Consider the following 16,459-nt stretch of genomic DNA (forward strand, 5'->3'; position numbering starts at 1 on the left):
AGCGAGAGAGAGCGAGAGAGAGCGAGAGAGAGAGAGAGAGGGGAGAGAGAGAGAGTGAGAGTGAGAGAGAGAGAGAGAGAGAGAGAGAGAAGAGGGGGAGAGAGGGAGAGGGGAGAGAGAGAGAGAGAGAGAGAGAGAGAGAGAGAGAGAGCGAGAGAGAGAAGAGGGGGAGAGAGAGAGAGATGAGGGGGAGAGAGAGAGAGATGAAGGGGAGAGAGAGATGTAGACAGCAGAGAGAGAGAGAGAGAGAGAGAGAGAGAGAGAGAGAGAGAGAGAGAGAGAGAGAGAGAGAGAGAGAGAGATAGGGGGAGAGAGAGAGAGAGATGAGGGGGAGAGAGAGAGAGAGGGATGAGGGGGAGACAGAGAGCGAGAGAGAGAGAGAGGGATGAGGGAGAGAGAGAGAGAGAGAGAGAGAGAGAGAGAGAGAGAGAGAGAGGGAGGAAGAAATGTCACAGATTCATTGCATATGTCTGACATCTCATCCCTTTAAATTAAATTGTAACAGCATTACAGACTGTCACACCATGCAAATCTGATTCCCCCAATATAACACAGCACTTCAAATACAGACTCAACGAGAAACAAATAAACTGAAATGCAATTATTCGTTTTGGATATTTGAAATAAAGTCTAGCTTTGCTCTTTGGTAAGTTTGCACATGTAGACTTCACGTCTGCACAGTATGTTAATATGACCCAGGAGGCTGTGGTGTGCGGTTGTATGCTCTCTGTGTGTGTATGTGTGTCTCACCATTCTTGGCCTTGCAGGAGCGGTTGTCTGGCTGCAGTAGGTAGCCCTCCACACAGCTGCAGGTGTAGGAGCCCTCGTTGTTGGAGCATGTCTGACTGCAGGTCCCGTACACACTGCACTCGTTGAAATCTGAGGAGGCAGGCAGGGCACAGTCAGTCAGCCATTCAGTGAAGCAGTCAGCCAGTCAGTCAGTGAGTCAGCCAGTCAGCCAGTTGACAGTGGGTCAGTCTGTGGACCAGTCAGTCAGCCAGCCAGACAGCCAGTCAGTCAGTAGTCAGTCAGTCGACATTTGGTCAGTCTGTGGACCAGTCAGTCAGCCAGTCAGTCGGTCACTGGTCAGGCCTGGGACTGTTTTCATAGGGCTACTGTAACTGTATGGATCTGGCCAGGAGTCTGTCTCACCTTTGCATGTCTTTCCGTCCTCGCTGACTTCATAGCCGATGTTGCAGTAACACTTGGGCCCTTGGTGCGTCACGGAACAGTTTCCAACGCAGCCATGGGTGGCACAGTCTGGTCCAAGCTCTACCAAAGAGAGAGAGAAACAGGGGGTCACAATGAGATCAAACACATGGAAGGAAACCTGGATGGAAGAAAACAGCATGGTGCACACATACACATGTCTTCAGCCTGCTGCAGTCTTCAGCATGCTGCCTGACAACAATCTCAAACTTCTCAGATCAAAAGGCAGGTATGAGAGATGTGACCACATAGCACGCTGTCGGTCTTTCGGTGTGTCTGAGAGAAGACTGCAGTGCACCAACAAAGAGCTGCCAAGAAACCCCGATAACCACACACACGCAATGCAAGGAAGTGAGATGAACACTCTACGAGTCATCACAAAGCTTTGCAGAGCATGGAATCCTACTGGCATGTACAATAACCCCATTTCCTAGATAAGTAAACATACTGCACCAAAGCAGACTACACAATCTCATGCAGTAGATTGAATAGAACAGCATCACAATGGGAGGACAGTATCACACAGGGAGTGGGATCTTCTCAGTCAGCGCTCAACAATGGTCTGAACGAGAGTGATGGGACGTCCACACCACAGCCCTGTCCAGCCATGCTGAGGGGACAGCCAGAGCTGAAAGGGGACCATTAGTGGCATGGCGGACCGTTGGGGCTGGCCAGAGGAGAGAGCGGAGCAAAACGGGGTTAGACCACTGAAGGGTCCTCGTTATGTAAAGCCTGTGGGGCACTCGGGGCTACAATGGCCCTTTTGTGTGGTCTCGCTGAGAGGAAGAGCTGCAGGCGAACACTGTGTGTGTGCCCCGTATCACACCCATTCACTGGAACACACTGTGTCAAATTACCAAAACTAACATTCACATAGAGGCAAACTGTGCCAAACTGATAATGCTAGCCAGGGTGCTGCCTCTCCAAGCCAACATCAGCCCCAGGCCACCACCTCACCATCCCATAGCCAGAGCCTCTAGCTTTAACCATCACAATCAGCACAGCAATAAATGGATATTGCCCGAAGAACCCCAATTTCAATTTCTGGCCATCTCTAATCTAAACTGACTGTGGGTTTCAAAGAACGACACTTTCAGGGAACGAGTCTGAAACTGAATATATGCTTGCAGAGTCAGTGGTTGTGGCCATAGAATTACTACAGAATGGAATTATAATTCTGTTTGTTGTGCCCCACTGTGCCACAGAGAGGAGATGAGAGCAGAATACCATAGAAATAGATTTACTTCTATTACTTCAATTTCTATACAGAAAACTGCAGCGAATAGACGTTCTGCCACAGGACATGGAGTGTTACAAAGTCAACAGCGCCAATAGTAAAGAAGGCACCAGTCAACTGTCCACAACAGCAGTCTTCTTTCAGCCATTTAGCCAGGGTTAATGACCTGAGAAAACACGTCACACAGCTCTTGAGTCACTGTTCAACAAGCATGTCACACACACACACACACACACACACACACACACACACACACACACCAGCCTGAAGTGCTCAACAAGCATGTCAGAGCATCGACAGTGATCCTTTTAGTTCCACCAAGGATGGGCCGGCATCAACCCTCTCACTAGTCTAAATCTCTAGAAAGAAACTTAGAGAGTGCATGGATGGACTACTGAGGGAGGGATGTAAGGGAGGGTCGTCTAGGACTTCTAATGTCAGGGGTTAGGGAGACATGTCTATTAGTATTACATTTGTAGTCTACTTGTGTGTTGCTATAGCCCCTTGCTTTAGCTACTGTCATGGAGTTTGCTAAATATTTTCATAAAGAAACTGATAAAACACACAGGTGCTAAATCAAGGTGACTTACAAAGATGAGGACCAAGAGCAAGAGAGGGAGTGTGGTGATGTAGTGTCCACAACTAAAGAATCATTGTGGAATCTAAAAAGACATGTATCCCGAAAGCATGATGATGTTCTTCCTACTGTACGTGCACATGCTAGAAGAAATGAACGAGGTGGGTAGATAACTGTGTCAATGTAGCAAAGTATTTATAAACTAAAAATCTGATATCTTAAAAGTTTCCTTCATTTTTGTTCTATTATCTATACAATAGGCCTGGTATATTCCAACTTTCAAAGAGCTTTCTGTTTTGATTGGGTTATTTTGCCTACCTATAGAAAAATATATATATATAATAACAATAATAATAATAATAATAATAATAATAAAAAACTCTGCGTCTCTGCCCAGCCTGGCAAGAGTGGCAAAAAGGGTGTTTATCAAGAGTGGCTCTGCAAACACGGAGAGGATATTCTCGGCTGCTGGCCTGCTCTCCAGGCACCATCACATGAGCCTGAAGCCACAGACTCTGGCCAAACTGGTGTTTCTAAAAATGAATTCAAAGTCATTTTTCGTTTCATTTGTATTTAATTCTAAGTAAGTCACAGCCCACATGCGCAATTTATAGACTATAATTATTTAATACAACAAAATGTTGTTTAAATGGTGAGGGCTTTGTGTCCCTACTAGCCTATTGTGTCGCACTGCAAATGCTTCACAATTGAAATACAGTGCCTTGCAAAAGTATTCATCCCCCTTGGCGTTTTTCCTATTTTGTTGCATCACAACCTGTAATTTAAATTGATTTTTATTTGGAGTTCATGTAATGGACATACACAAAATAGTCCAAATTGGTGAAGTGAAATGAAAAAAATAACTAGTTTAAAAAAATTATACAAAATAAATAACGGAAAAGTGGTGCGTGCATTTGTATTCACCCCCTTTGCTATGAAGCCCCTATATAAGATCTGGTGCAACCAATTACCTTCAGAAGTCACATATTTAGTTAAATAAAGTCCGTTTTTCTTCGGCAGGGACTGGGAAACTGGTCAGAATTGAAGGAATGATGGATGGCGCTAAATACAGGGAAATTCTTGAGGGAAACCTGTTTCAGTCTTCCAGAGATTTGAGACTCAGACTCCTCCTCTTCCTCCAATAGACAGACAGGCCAGTCCCAGGGCCTCTCTGATCAATATTTCAACTGACAAGCCCTGAACAGAGTGGGTAAACTAGGTGGGGTAATGGGGGTGAAAGGGACAAGGGACAAACAAGTACAGGATCCTGACCAGGTATCAGTACAGTATCATCTCCATACTATTTCACAACCTTCATTACTTCTAAGACTCTTTCCCAACACCAGATTACCTATTGATCACTCCACATCCATTCACAGCTACATCAATCTATACTGTAAACTGACTGACTGACTGGCTGGCTGGCTGATTGGCTGGCTTGCTTGTTGGCTGACTGAAGGAGATGGCATGTGAGTCAGTGGGCATGTTCTATTGGCTTCTATACAAGTGGCACTTAGCAGTGAGGAAGCTGCAGTGTCTACCTCTCCTTTCATCCAGGCCAGCCCAGGGTCGAGACATTCCTAACCCTCAGCTCTCCTCAATCTGTCTCTGCCTGGTCTGGAGACATGCCTAGACATGATCCTGTCCTAATTCTCCTCCTGGACTGTGTCACAAATGGCACCCTATTCAGTGCACTACTTTTGACCAGGGCCCATATGGCTCTGGTCAAAAGTAGTGAGCTAGGGAATAGGGTGCGATTTTCTGGAGCATGGTTTCCATTTGCTCCATTCCAGCCATTATTATGAGCCGTCCTCCCCTCAGCAGCCTCCACTGGTGTAGGCCGTTGTTTGCAGTCTTCGTAGAGAAAGGGGGACATGTCAAGAGGCAGAGTGGTGAGCAAACAGACCCAAACACTGGCAGCATGTGCTACACACACAGGAGGATGAACGAACAACACTAGCAAACAGATACAGACTAGCTCATGTACGCATGCATACTAATGACTGTATATATGAATGGACAAAGCCATCGATCACGTGACACCAGTGGAGGATGATGAGGGGAGGACGGCTCATAATAATGTCTGGAACAGAGCAAATGGAATGGCATCAAACACATGGAAACCATGTTTGATGTATTTGATACCATTCCACTGATTCCGCTCTAGCCATTACCACAAGCCCGTTCTCCCAAATTAAGGTGCCACCAACCTCCTGTGCATGACACCGTTCATTCCTATGTGAAGACTCAATAGCGCATTGAAGCCAAATGAAGTTGGTTAAGATGGCGTCTCATGGACACATACTGTAACATACGCAGTTTGAGCTACTCCAGGAAGTGACGTTGCAGGCTAGCTCAGCGCTGCCACTCTCATTGACTAACTCAAATTGACGGCTGTCCGGGGGTAATGCAGGCTGCCATTAGCAACTCAACTACCCTTATACATTTGCAGCCAAATATATTTGCACCCTTGCACTTTTCTTAAATAATTCCCTATTTCTTCTAAAATAAGTTATTGGATTTTCAGCATTGCAGAACCAATTTTATTTTTGTAAAGTTTACCATTTTTATTTAGAAAATAAATACACAATTATTGGTAACCCAGAGCTTGTAGTTGGTTGAACAGCCGTTGGCCAAGCTAACTGCCAACAAATGCTTATTGTAGCTATAATGAGCTTGGTGCACCTTTCTACTGGCAATTTGGTCCACTCTTCAGCAGCAAACTGCTCTAATTATTCAATGTTTGAGGGGTACCCTTCACCAACTGCTGTTTTCAGCTCTAGCCATAGGTTATGGATGTGATTCAGATCTGGACTCTTCACTGGCCATTCCAGCATTTCATCTTGAACCATTACAGGGTGCTTTTTATGTGTGTTTGGGGTTGTTGTCCTACTGGAAGACCCACAACCTTCAACAGAGACAGTTTTTGGACACTGGGTTGAACATTGACTCCAAAACACCTTGATAATCTGCTGATTTCATAATGTCTTGAACACATTCAAGGCATCCAGTACCAGAGGTAGCAAAGCAACACCACAGCATTATCGAACCTTCCCATACACACACTAGCGCGAAAACACACATACACAAACTAGCACGTTCAAGCGTACAGAAAAACACACACACTACTATTAACAACATACAGTCTAATATTTCGATTCTGTTAACTGCCACCAATAGCCTATACTGCAAGGATATTATATTTTCTTCACCAACATCAAGAATCACAATCCAGGAATGAAAAGTGATAAGTGATGGGGCTAGTGCAGGGGTGGGCAAACATTGGGGCCACATTGAGTTTTTGAAACCAAGTGAAGGGCCACACACTATACGCGTGACAAAACATGTGAAGCCTTTATTCATTTTCACATTGACACGCAACTACTAGTGTACTGTAGGTGTACATATGCTTGCAGAATAATTATACCCTTGTACCACTCTACCCTTGTTTTTTGTGAACAAAATTGTCACAAAATTGATATAATTTATAACATCACAGACACAGTCAAACACACACACACAGATCCTGCATCTCTACTCTTGTAAAGTACAATCAAACTTACAGTCACAATATGCAAACTTAAAAAAAAAAATATATATATATATACACACAGTGGGGAGAACAAGTATTTGATACACTGCCGATTTTGCAGGTTTTCCTACTTACAAAGCATGTAGAGGTCTGTAATTTTTATCATAGGAGAGGGTTAATGTCTTTCTCTCACAGTGGGTGAGCTGGGCTTATGGGTTGTGTTTGGGGTCACTGACACTGATTGGAGTTCAACTCTGATACGGCAATCTCTCTCTGTCTCTCTCCCCCTCTTTCTCTCTCTCCTTCTTTCTCTCTCTGTCTATCCCCCATCCCTCGATCCCTCTCTCTCTCCCACATACTCATCCTCCTCACCCTCTCTCTCCACACTTATCGTCATCTCTCAATCCCTCCAGATGTGGAACATATGGCTATTGACTGGCTGACAGGAAACTTCTACTTTGAGGACAACGTGGACGATCGTATCTTTGTGTGCAACGCGGACGGCCAGATGTGCGTCACCCTGCTGGATCAGGAGCTCTACAACCCTAAAGGCATCGCCCTGGACCCCCTGATGGGGTGAGCACTACCCACTAACAACCCCCAGAGACCCCTAAATTAGTGACCTCAGAAGACCATTTGTTTACTTCCCCCTGGTCCTTCTGGTCAGATGAATGCTGACCCAGCCCGTAGTCACTGAAAACACTTCCTCCTCTGATCACTTCATCTTGCTGACGGTGACACTTCAAAATAGTTTGGTACATCCTGTATAGTTCCTTTTTACAAAGTGTCACTTCTCAGTTTTGGATGGCATCTCCTGGTGAAGGATGTAGATAACTACTTTACTAACCACACTCAAATATTAATTAAGGAAGTACAGGTAGTCTGATGGAATATACGGTCATTCCTCCCTTTCCTCTATCTAATCTTCCCACACACTCATGGTTTCTTCATCTTCTCTCTCTCTCTCTCTCTCCCCCTCTCTCCCTCTCCCCCTCGCTCCCTCTCTCCCTCGCTCCCTCTCTCCCTCGCTCCCTCGCTCCCTCTCCCCCCCTCCCTCCCATCCTCTCTCCCTCGCTCCCTCTCCCCCTCCCCCCTCCCATCTCTCCCTACAGGAAGGTGTTCTTCACAGACTACGGTCAGACTCCCAAGGTGGAGCGTTGTGACATGGATGGTCAGAACCGGACCAAGCTGGTGGAAAGTAAGATCGTGTTCCCCCACGGTATCACCCTGGACTTGGTCAACCGGCTGGTCTACTGGGCCGACGCCTACCTGGACTACATAGAGGTTATGGACTACGAGGGCAAGAACAGACACACCATCATACAGGGCCTGCTGGTGAGGAAATGAATGACTCAAGGAAGATATTCCATTAAAACAGATACAGACATAGACAGGCACGCACACACACAACCACCAACTCCGCCTGTGTGTCTGTTGTTCATTCTGTCAGATTGAGCATCTGTATGGGCTGACGATGTTTGAGAACTACCTGTACGCCACCAACTCAGATGAGGGCAACCACCAACCACCAACTCCGCCTGTGTGTCTGTTGTTCATTCTGTCAGATTGAGCATCTGTATGGGCTGACGATGTTTGAGAACTACCTGTACGCCACCAACTCAGATGAGGGCAACTTGAACCACGCTAAGACAAGCGTGATCCGTGTCAACCGCTTCAACTCCTCTGACTTCACGGTGGTGACCCGGGAGGACCGCAGCGCCGCCCTGCACGTGTACCATCAGAGACACCAACCCCCAGGTAGGTACACACCCACAACCCCCATGTATTTACCCAGAACAGGCACTGCAGGTATGGGGCAATCGTTGCCGTGGAGGTTGGTATGTAGTGTGGTCAGGCTTTTGTTCCAGCCCGGCACGTGTACCACTAGAGACGCCAACCTCCATGTACAGTGGGGAGAACAAGTATTTGATACACTGCCGATTTTGCAGGTTTTCCTACTTACAAAGCATGTAGAGGTCTGTAATTTTTTATCATAGGTACACTTCAACTGTGAGAGACGGAATAAAAAAATCCAGAAAATCACGTTGTATGATTTTTAAGTAATTAATTTGCATTTTATTGCATGACATAAGTATTTGATCACCTACCAACCAGTAAGAATTCCGGCTCTCACAGACCTGTTCGTTTTTCTTTAAGAAGCCCTCCTGTTCTCCACTCATTACCTGTATTAACTGCACCTGTTTGAACTCGTTACCTGTATAAAAGACACCTGTCCACACACTCAATCAAACAGACTCCAACCTCTCCACAATGGCCAAGACCAGAGAGCTGTGTAAGGACATCAGGGATAAAATTGCAGACCTGCACAAGGCTGGGATGGGCTACAGGACACTAGGCAAGCAGCTTGGTGAGAAGGCAACAACTGTTGGCGAAATTATTAGAAAATGGAAGAAGTTCAAGATGACGGTCAATCACCCTCGGTCTGGGGCTCCATGCAAGATCTCACCTCGTGGGGCATCAATGATCATGAGGAAGGTGAGGGATCAGCCCAGAACTACACGGCAGGACCTGGTCAATGACCTGAAGAGAGCTGGGACCACAGTCTCAAAGAAAACCATTAGTAACACACTACGCCGTCATGGATTAAAATCCTGCAGCGCACGCAAGTTCCCCCTGCTCAAGCCAGCGCATGTCCAGGCCCATCTGAAGTTTGCCAATGACCATCTGGATGATCCAGAGGAGGAATGGGAGAAGGTCATGTGGTCTGATGAGACAACAATAGAGCTTTTTGGTCTAAACTCCACTCGCCATGTTTGGAGGAAGAAGAAGGATGAGTACAACCCCAAGAACACCATCCCAACCGTGAAGCATGGAGGTGGAAACATCATTCTTTGGGGATACTTTTCTGCAAAGGGGACAGGACGACTGCACCGTATTGAGGGGAGGATGGATGGGGCCATGTATCGCGAGATCTTGGCCAACAACCTCCTTCCCTCAGTAAGAGCATTGAAGATGGGTCGTGGCTGGGTCTTCCAGCATGACAACGACCCGAAACACACAGCCAGGGCAACTAAGGAGTGGCTCCGTAAGAAGCATCTCAAGGTCCTGGAGTGGCCTAGCCAGTCTCCAGACCTGAACCCAATAGAAAATCTTTGGAGGGAGCTGAAAGTCTGTATTGCCCAGCGACAGCCCGAAACCTGAAGGATCTGGAGAAGGTCTGTATGGAGGAGTGGGCCAAAATCCCTGCTGCAGTGTGTGCAAACCTGGTCAAGACCTACAGGAAACGTATGATCTCTGTAATTGCAAACAAAGGTTTCTGTACCAAATATTAAGTTCTGCTTTTCTGATGTATCAAATACTTATGTCATGCAATAAAATGCAAATTAATTACTTAAAAATCATACAATGTGATTTTCTGGATTTTTGACAGACCATAAAAATGACAGACCTCTACATGCTTTGTAAGTAGGAAAACCTGCAAAATTGGCAGTGTATCAAATACTTGTTCTCCCCACTGTATACAGTGCCCTCCACAATTATTGGCACCCCTGTTTAAGATGTGGTCGAGGACTTCCAAAAATGCTCCTTTTTTTTTTAAACAACATAGAACCCAAATGCAAAAAAAATAGAAAAATCCAACCTTTTATTTAAGTACATTACTTTGGTGTAAAAAAAAAATAATCACACATTTAGAAAAAAAATAACTTGAAATCATGTGTCCCACAATTATTGGCACCCCTGATGTTAATACTTTGTACAACCCCCTTTTGCCAACAAGACAGCACATAATCTCCTCCTATAACATTTCACAAGATTGGAGAACACAGAGAGAGGGATCTTTGACCATTCTTCTTTGCACAATCTTTCTAGATCATCCAGTGTCCTGGGTCCTCTCTTATGCACTCTCCTCTTTAGCTCGCCCCCACAGGTTTTCGATTGGGTTGAGGTCTGGGGACTGAGATGGCCATGGGAGGACCTTGAGTTTGTGACTGCTGAACCATTTTTGTGTAGATTTTGCCACATGTTTTGGATCATTATCCTGCTGAAAGACCCAATGACGACCCATCTTCAGCTTTCTGGCAGAGGCCATCAGATTTTTATTTAAAATGTCCTGGTAGTTCAAAGCGTTCATAATGCCATGAACCCTAACAAGGTTCCCAGGGCCTTTGGAAGAGAAACAGGCCCACAGCATCACAGATCCTCCACCATACTTCACGGTGGGCATGAGGTGCTTTTCGGCATACTCATCTTTTGTTTTACGCCAGACCCACTTAGAGTGTTTGTTGCCAAAAAGCTAAATCTTAGTCTCATCTGACCAAAGCACACGATCCCAGTTGAAGTCCCAGTGCCGCTTAGCAAACTCCAGACGTTTACGTTTGTGAGTGTTAGTGAGAAAAGGCTTTTTCCTTGCATGCCTCCCAAACAGCTTGTTGGCATGTAGAGAGCGTCTGATGGTTGTTTTGGAGACTTTGTGACCCCAAGATGCCACTCTTTGATGCAATTCTGTGACAGTGAGCTTAGGACTTTTTTACTTCTCTTACCATCCTCCTCACTGTGCGTTGTGGCAAGATAAACTTGGGACCTCTTCCAGCCTTGTTTGTCACTGTTCCAGTTGTTTTAAACTTCTTAATGATTCCTCTGACTGTAGATACGGGCAAGTTACGGCGAGTGGCTATTTTCTTGTAGCCATTGCCTGACTTATGAAGGTCGACACAAATCTGCCTTACTTGAATGGTGTGTTCTCTTGTCTTTGCCATGTTGACAAATGGGTAAGAGAATTAGGCCTCTGTGTCACGTCATATTTATACCCCAGGGAAACAGGAAGTCATTAATTACTAATTAAAAGTTCCTAGATACCCTGACCAACTTTAGCAACTACAGAAACATATATATTTTTTAAAATCAATTAAAATTTTCAGCGGAATTGTTAGGGGTGCCAATAATTGTGGGACACATGATTTCAAGTTTTTTTTTTTCTAAATGTGTGATTTTTTTTTTTACCACCAAAGTAATGTACTTAAATAAAAGGTTGGATTTTTCTCTTTTTTTGCATTTGGGTTCTATGTTGTTTAAAAAAAAAGGAGAATTTTTGGAAGTCCTCGACCACATCTTAAACAGGGGTGCCAATAATAGTGGAGGGCACTGTATATATATATTATATGACTGGAGACATGCAAAATGTAACAGCAGATGTGTCAAAAAAATATATATATATTCTAAAATTTGAGTGAAACATATGGTAAGAGCATCCGTTTAATTTGGAATGGTCTGTTTTTGAAAGCATATTAAGGAACATTTCTCATCTCCATTGTGAGCCATATTTACAGTCAACTAATCACCTCAGCCCAAATCTGTATCCAAGTACATTGCTGGATAATTCTCACTGCATAACCATCACCATGAAAAAGCATAATCCTTGCCTACCCCAGTCACGGTTATTCGAGTCTTAATGTGAACAATGGGTCTGGTCACCTCTCTTGGCTAGAGCATCAAAGTCTGGTGTCATCTTTGACTTAGAGATTCTCAGAACAGCTGACAAGTGGTAATTTGTTACATTTGACCTGGGATGGGATTTATTGTAATTCATGACTGAGAATGTTTGTTCACACACATGTGGACCCGAATAAAACAAGCATCCTTTGGGCGTGCTTTTTAATGTTTGGAAACGTTGTTTCATTCAGTGAGCCATAGAACTGGTCTATTGTTGCTGTTTTGTACTTCTCCTTCAAAGCACTGTCACATTGGATGTCGCTGAGCTCCAATTGTGAGTCTGGTGGTGCTTTCTCATTGTCGAAAGACAGGGGACATGATACAAGCTCCAGCTCAGTCTCAATCTTAGTGAAGTCAGAAGCGGCAGGAAAAGTCAGCATGCAGGTCGATCAAAGTGCTACTGTATTTCTCAGTGCGGCACTGCGATGTGGGCGCGTTCAGTGCGGCCAGTGTCGGAAAATGAGCGAGAGACCAGCTGCTCATTTGTCTGGAGGACAACATAAGTTTGGCCTTGAATGCTTTCACGTTGGAATACAGTTTATGCACAAAAACCCAATTTCCCTGCAGTTTCACATTTAGATCGTTCAGATGCCCCAATGTGTCCACATCAAAAGCAAAGTCACCCAGCCAGTCTGTGTCTTTCAACTCGGAGAAGTCGTCAGCTTTACCAACCCTATCAAGGAACATACCTATTTCCCCTCTCAGTTCCCACACACAGCGAAATACTTTCCCCAGGCTTAGCCAGCGCACATTTGAATGGTACAACAAGTCCTGGTGCTCTGCCTCTGTGTCATTGAGCAGCTGAATGAACTGACGATGGTTAAGCCCCCTTGCCCGTATAAAGTTGACAAGTTTTACAACCACTTTGACAACATTTTCCAGCTTTAACACACATTTACACAGGGCTTCCTGATGAATAATACAGTGAAGAAATATCAATTCCTCCGAGTTAGGGCTTTCTTCTTTTACTTTGTCTTGTAATCTTTTTAGCAGGCCAATGTTTTTACCGGTTAGATTTGGTGATCCATCTGTTGTGACGTTTGTCAGTTTGCTCCACAGTAGATTCATTTTTTCCAAGCAGGCAGACACCCTGTCGTATAAGTCAGAGCCCCTGGTTGTTTCCATCATTGATTCCATCGCAAGAAGTTCCTCTGTTATTTCAAAGTTCTCATTTATTCCTCTGACAAAAATTAAAAGTTGAGCGGTGTCTCTGATGTCAGTACTCTCATCCAGTGCTATAGAAAAAAGATTGAAGCCATCTGCTTAGTTAGCATGCTTGCTTGAAAAAAAATGACGACAGATTATATTACTTAAAAACGGCAACACATTCTTGGCATATCAGACATACCGTCCACTTTTCTCTTTTTCACAGCACTCCTTTTTCACGTCAAAAGTCGTCAAGCAATGAAGTGGCTATGATGACTGAGCGCATTCTGAATCTGACTGTAGGCCCAAATACAGAATGCCATCTTTTGTTGGTTGTTTGTATATCATGGAATGAGTCATTTTAGGGCAAAAATCATAACTGAAATATAATCATATTTAATACATTTAAAAAATGTCTCTCAGGCCGGATTGAAGTGCCCGGCGGGCCGGATATGGCTTGGAAAGGACAGTTGCCTATATCTGCTGTGTTCTGAACAATGACAGATTGGGGGTTTCATAAGAGGTGGCTATGGTTTTAGTTGATAACAGAGGTAATTAGATTTAAGAAATGTTGAGGAGTAGTGTTGGATGGAGAGTCAGCAATAGAGGATGGAGATTGTACAGGGTTTCCTGTGTGAAGAAAGTGATGGAGATTGGGGTGATGAGAGATGTTGAGTTGCATTGTTTGAGCAAGAATGGCATTGAGTTCATGCTTTCTAGTTATGTGTATGCAAATACAGTGGGGGAAAAAAGTATTTAGTCAGCCACCAATTGTGCAAGTTCTCCCACTTAAAAAGATGAGAGAGGCCTGTAATTTTCATATAGGTACACGTCAACTATGACAGACAAAATGAGAAAGAAAATTCCAGAAAATCACAATGTAGGATTTTTAATGAATTTATTTGGTGTGTGGATAGAATTTACTAATGCCAGGATTTAGTAAACGAAGCAGAGAGATGTAGTGAGAGCAGTGGAAGGGATACCCCACCCTAAGTCGGGGGTACACCAGTTCAGAAGAGATATGGAAGGGCTGACCGCCAGCTTTAAGCTGAATACAGGGGAACTAGAGAGGGCAGTCAGACAGATAGTGTTAAAGGACTGGGCGGCAGTGAGAGGAAACTGGGTTCCCGGAGATGGGAATGCGCCGGTTCTAGAGTGGGCAGAAGGAGGGGCTTATGGAGATAAATTGGCACAACTTTGTGATAATCTAAGAGAATAAATCAAATATAATGTCTTACTTACACAGAGTATGTGATTGTATTGGCTAATGAATGAAATATGAAATTTACAGGGGCGACAGGAACAATAGAAGGGGAGACAGATTTTCCTATGGTGTTGATCAAATAATTGATAATGGATCATTTGAGATGAGATCACATGGAGTAGATTTAGGGGTTCAATAATCATTGTGAGATTTAAAGAGGATATGATCTGAAGGGTAATCAATTAAACATAATCATTGTATACTCGAGGAATTTTGAGTGGTTTTATGGATTAGTTATGAGGAATTAGATTGATACAAACAATTATTGATAAGTTAGGACTGGGGATATCTGTATCATGTTTTGTGTGTACTTACCATCTTTAAATTACTGATGGTAATTGAAGGTTAACAAAATGAATAATTTATTTTCCAGGAGATAGAGATTCGCTTATCTCATTGGAATGTTGCCCAGGGATAGGGGGAGCAGTTTAGTGGAGTTAGGCAGTATTTAGGTCGTAAAAGTGAGCTACCAAATTATGTGGGGCCTGGCTATTTTTGGTTGTTGTTTTTCAATTGGGTTTTTCAAATAAAAAACAACACACCTAGTATGATGTTTATAAAGGATTGTTATTTTGATTTTAGGGGGTTTTCAACAGGTCAAAGGTGATAAGTCTTAAAGGAGCACACAGTGAATTTTATTGAGTTTTTCGGTTTTGACTGAGTTTAGGGTATACATGATTTCTTATGAGAATAAATGTCATGAGGACTTAATGAACACTTGGGATAAGTAACATTTATGAAATATTTAGGATGATGGTAATGTTTAGTATACTATGGGATGGAACAGTTCGTTGAATGATTTCAATGGCCTCTGAACTTTGTTTTGACTTTCTGGTGTGAATTGATCATCCACACTGGTAAATTCTAAAGGCATGAGAGGAGGACTTTAAGATAGTTTATTTTACCAAGTTGAGGGTAATTTATTGTACTGTGAAAAGTGTGAAGAACTTTATAATTTGGTAATAATATATATGATTCGAACCATAAAATAACAGAAGAGAGAGAGAGCTTTCCCTGAATGAGGGATACCTGTTGCTAGTAAATTGTACTAATCTTGGATTACTTTTACGGGATTGAAGTAAGTTGAGGTATTATCAAATGTTGTCAGCAGGGTTAAAACACTTCTCTGGTCCCAGTCAGTTGTCAAAAGAGGACGTTTCGATAGATAGAGATCTACTTATAGAGAGCTACAGTAGGGCCCCAATTAAGGAAGTTCACAGATGGGTGAAGCAAGGCGCAGTAAATAAGGAAGGAATATGGGTAAAAGATTGCTTAACAATTCTCCCAAAATTACTGTTTAGATATGCTGCAATATTGACACACGGGCAGAGCCATGTGTCAACGGGAGGGATGGATGGTAGAGCAGATTAGACAACACTTTGTTGCATATGGGATTACTAATTATTTTACACAAAAAAAACTTTTGTTCAAAATGTGTTATCTGTGCTCAAAATAATCACCAGGGCAGACAAAGGGCACCTCAGGGTGAGTATCCTCCGGCTAAGTACCCCTTCCAGCAATTGGAAATTGATTTTATAGAGTTATCACGGAGTGAAGGGAAGAAATTTAGAGTAACCCCAGATAAAGATGGGTTATCCCCCTTTGAAAAAGTGTTTGAAACCAAAATACTGAAACCAAGAAAGACTATTGGGGGAATGATTATTTTAATAGTTAAAGTCAGTTTAGGACAAGATGGGGGATTCAAGATACCATTCGACTTCTCCCATGAAGAAATAGGTTTTGGGGGCTTTGGTAAGAAGGGGGCGTGTACAAGAAAGTTAGGTCCTAGAAGGTATGGTAAATACATTTGCACTGGGGAACGCTCATGTCCTTGGGCAATGGTGTTTAAACATACCTGGGGAACATACTATGAGAATGGAATGGAATGGCAGCACACCGATGGGGAATTAAACAAACCCATGATAAATGTAAAACGGAACTGGTGATAACGGTAAAGTCAATTATGCAAGATGATAAGCAAGGAACTATTGGGTCTGTGTTGATGATGTCGGGGCAAATACATGTGTGAGGCTAATTCTTCAG

General features: G+C 43.6%; 2 protein-coding genes across 2 annotated transcripts in view; one reads left to right on the top strand and one right to left on the bottom strand.

The window, feature by feature from the left end:
• LOC121545850 (low-density lipoprotein receptor-related protein 1) overlaps positions 1 to 16,459 on the bottom strand; it is a 147,986-nt gene that overhangs the window by 72,339 nt on the left and 59,188 nt on the right. Inside the window, 2 exon segments of the mRNA XM_041856721.2 lie at positions 751 to 879; positions 1,153 to 1,272. Of these exon segments, the coding sequence (XP_041712655.2) occupies positions 751 to 879; positions 1,153 to 1,272 (249 nt within the window).
• On the top strand, positions 6,950 to 8,485 carry LOC121545849 (low-density lipoprotein receptor-related protein 1-like). The gene is made up of 2 exons (XM_041856720.2): positions 6,950 to 7,131; positions 7,668 to 8,485. The coding sequence occupies exons 1-2, from the start codon at positions 6,980 to 6,982 to the stop codon at positions 7,900 to 7,902; spliced, it is 387 nt and encodes a 128-aa protein (XP_041712654.2). The 5' UTR covers positions 6,950 to 6,979; the 3' UTR covers positions 7,903 to 8,485.

The sequence above is a fragment of the Coregonus clupeaformis genome, chromosome 30, assembly GCF_020615455.1.
Source record: "Coregonus clupeaformis isolate EN_2021a chromosome 30, ASM2061545v1, whole genome shotgun sequence".
In the NCBI taxonomy this organism is placed as follows: domain Eukaryota; kingdom Metazoa; phylum Chordata; class Actinopteri; order Salmoniformes; family Salmonidae; genus Coregonus; species Coregonus clupeaformis.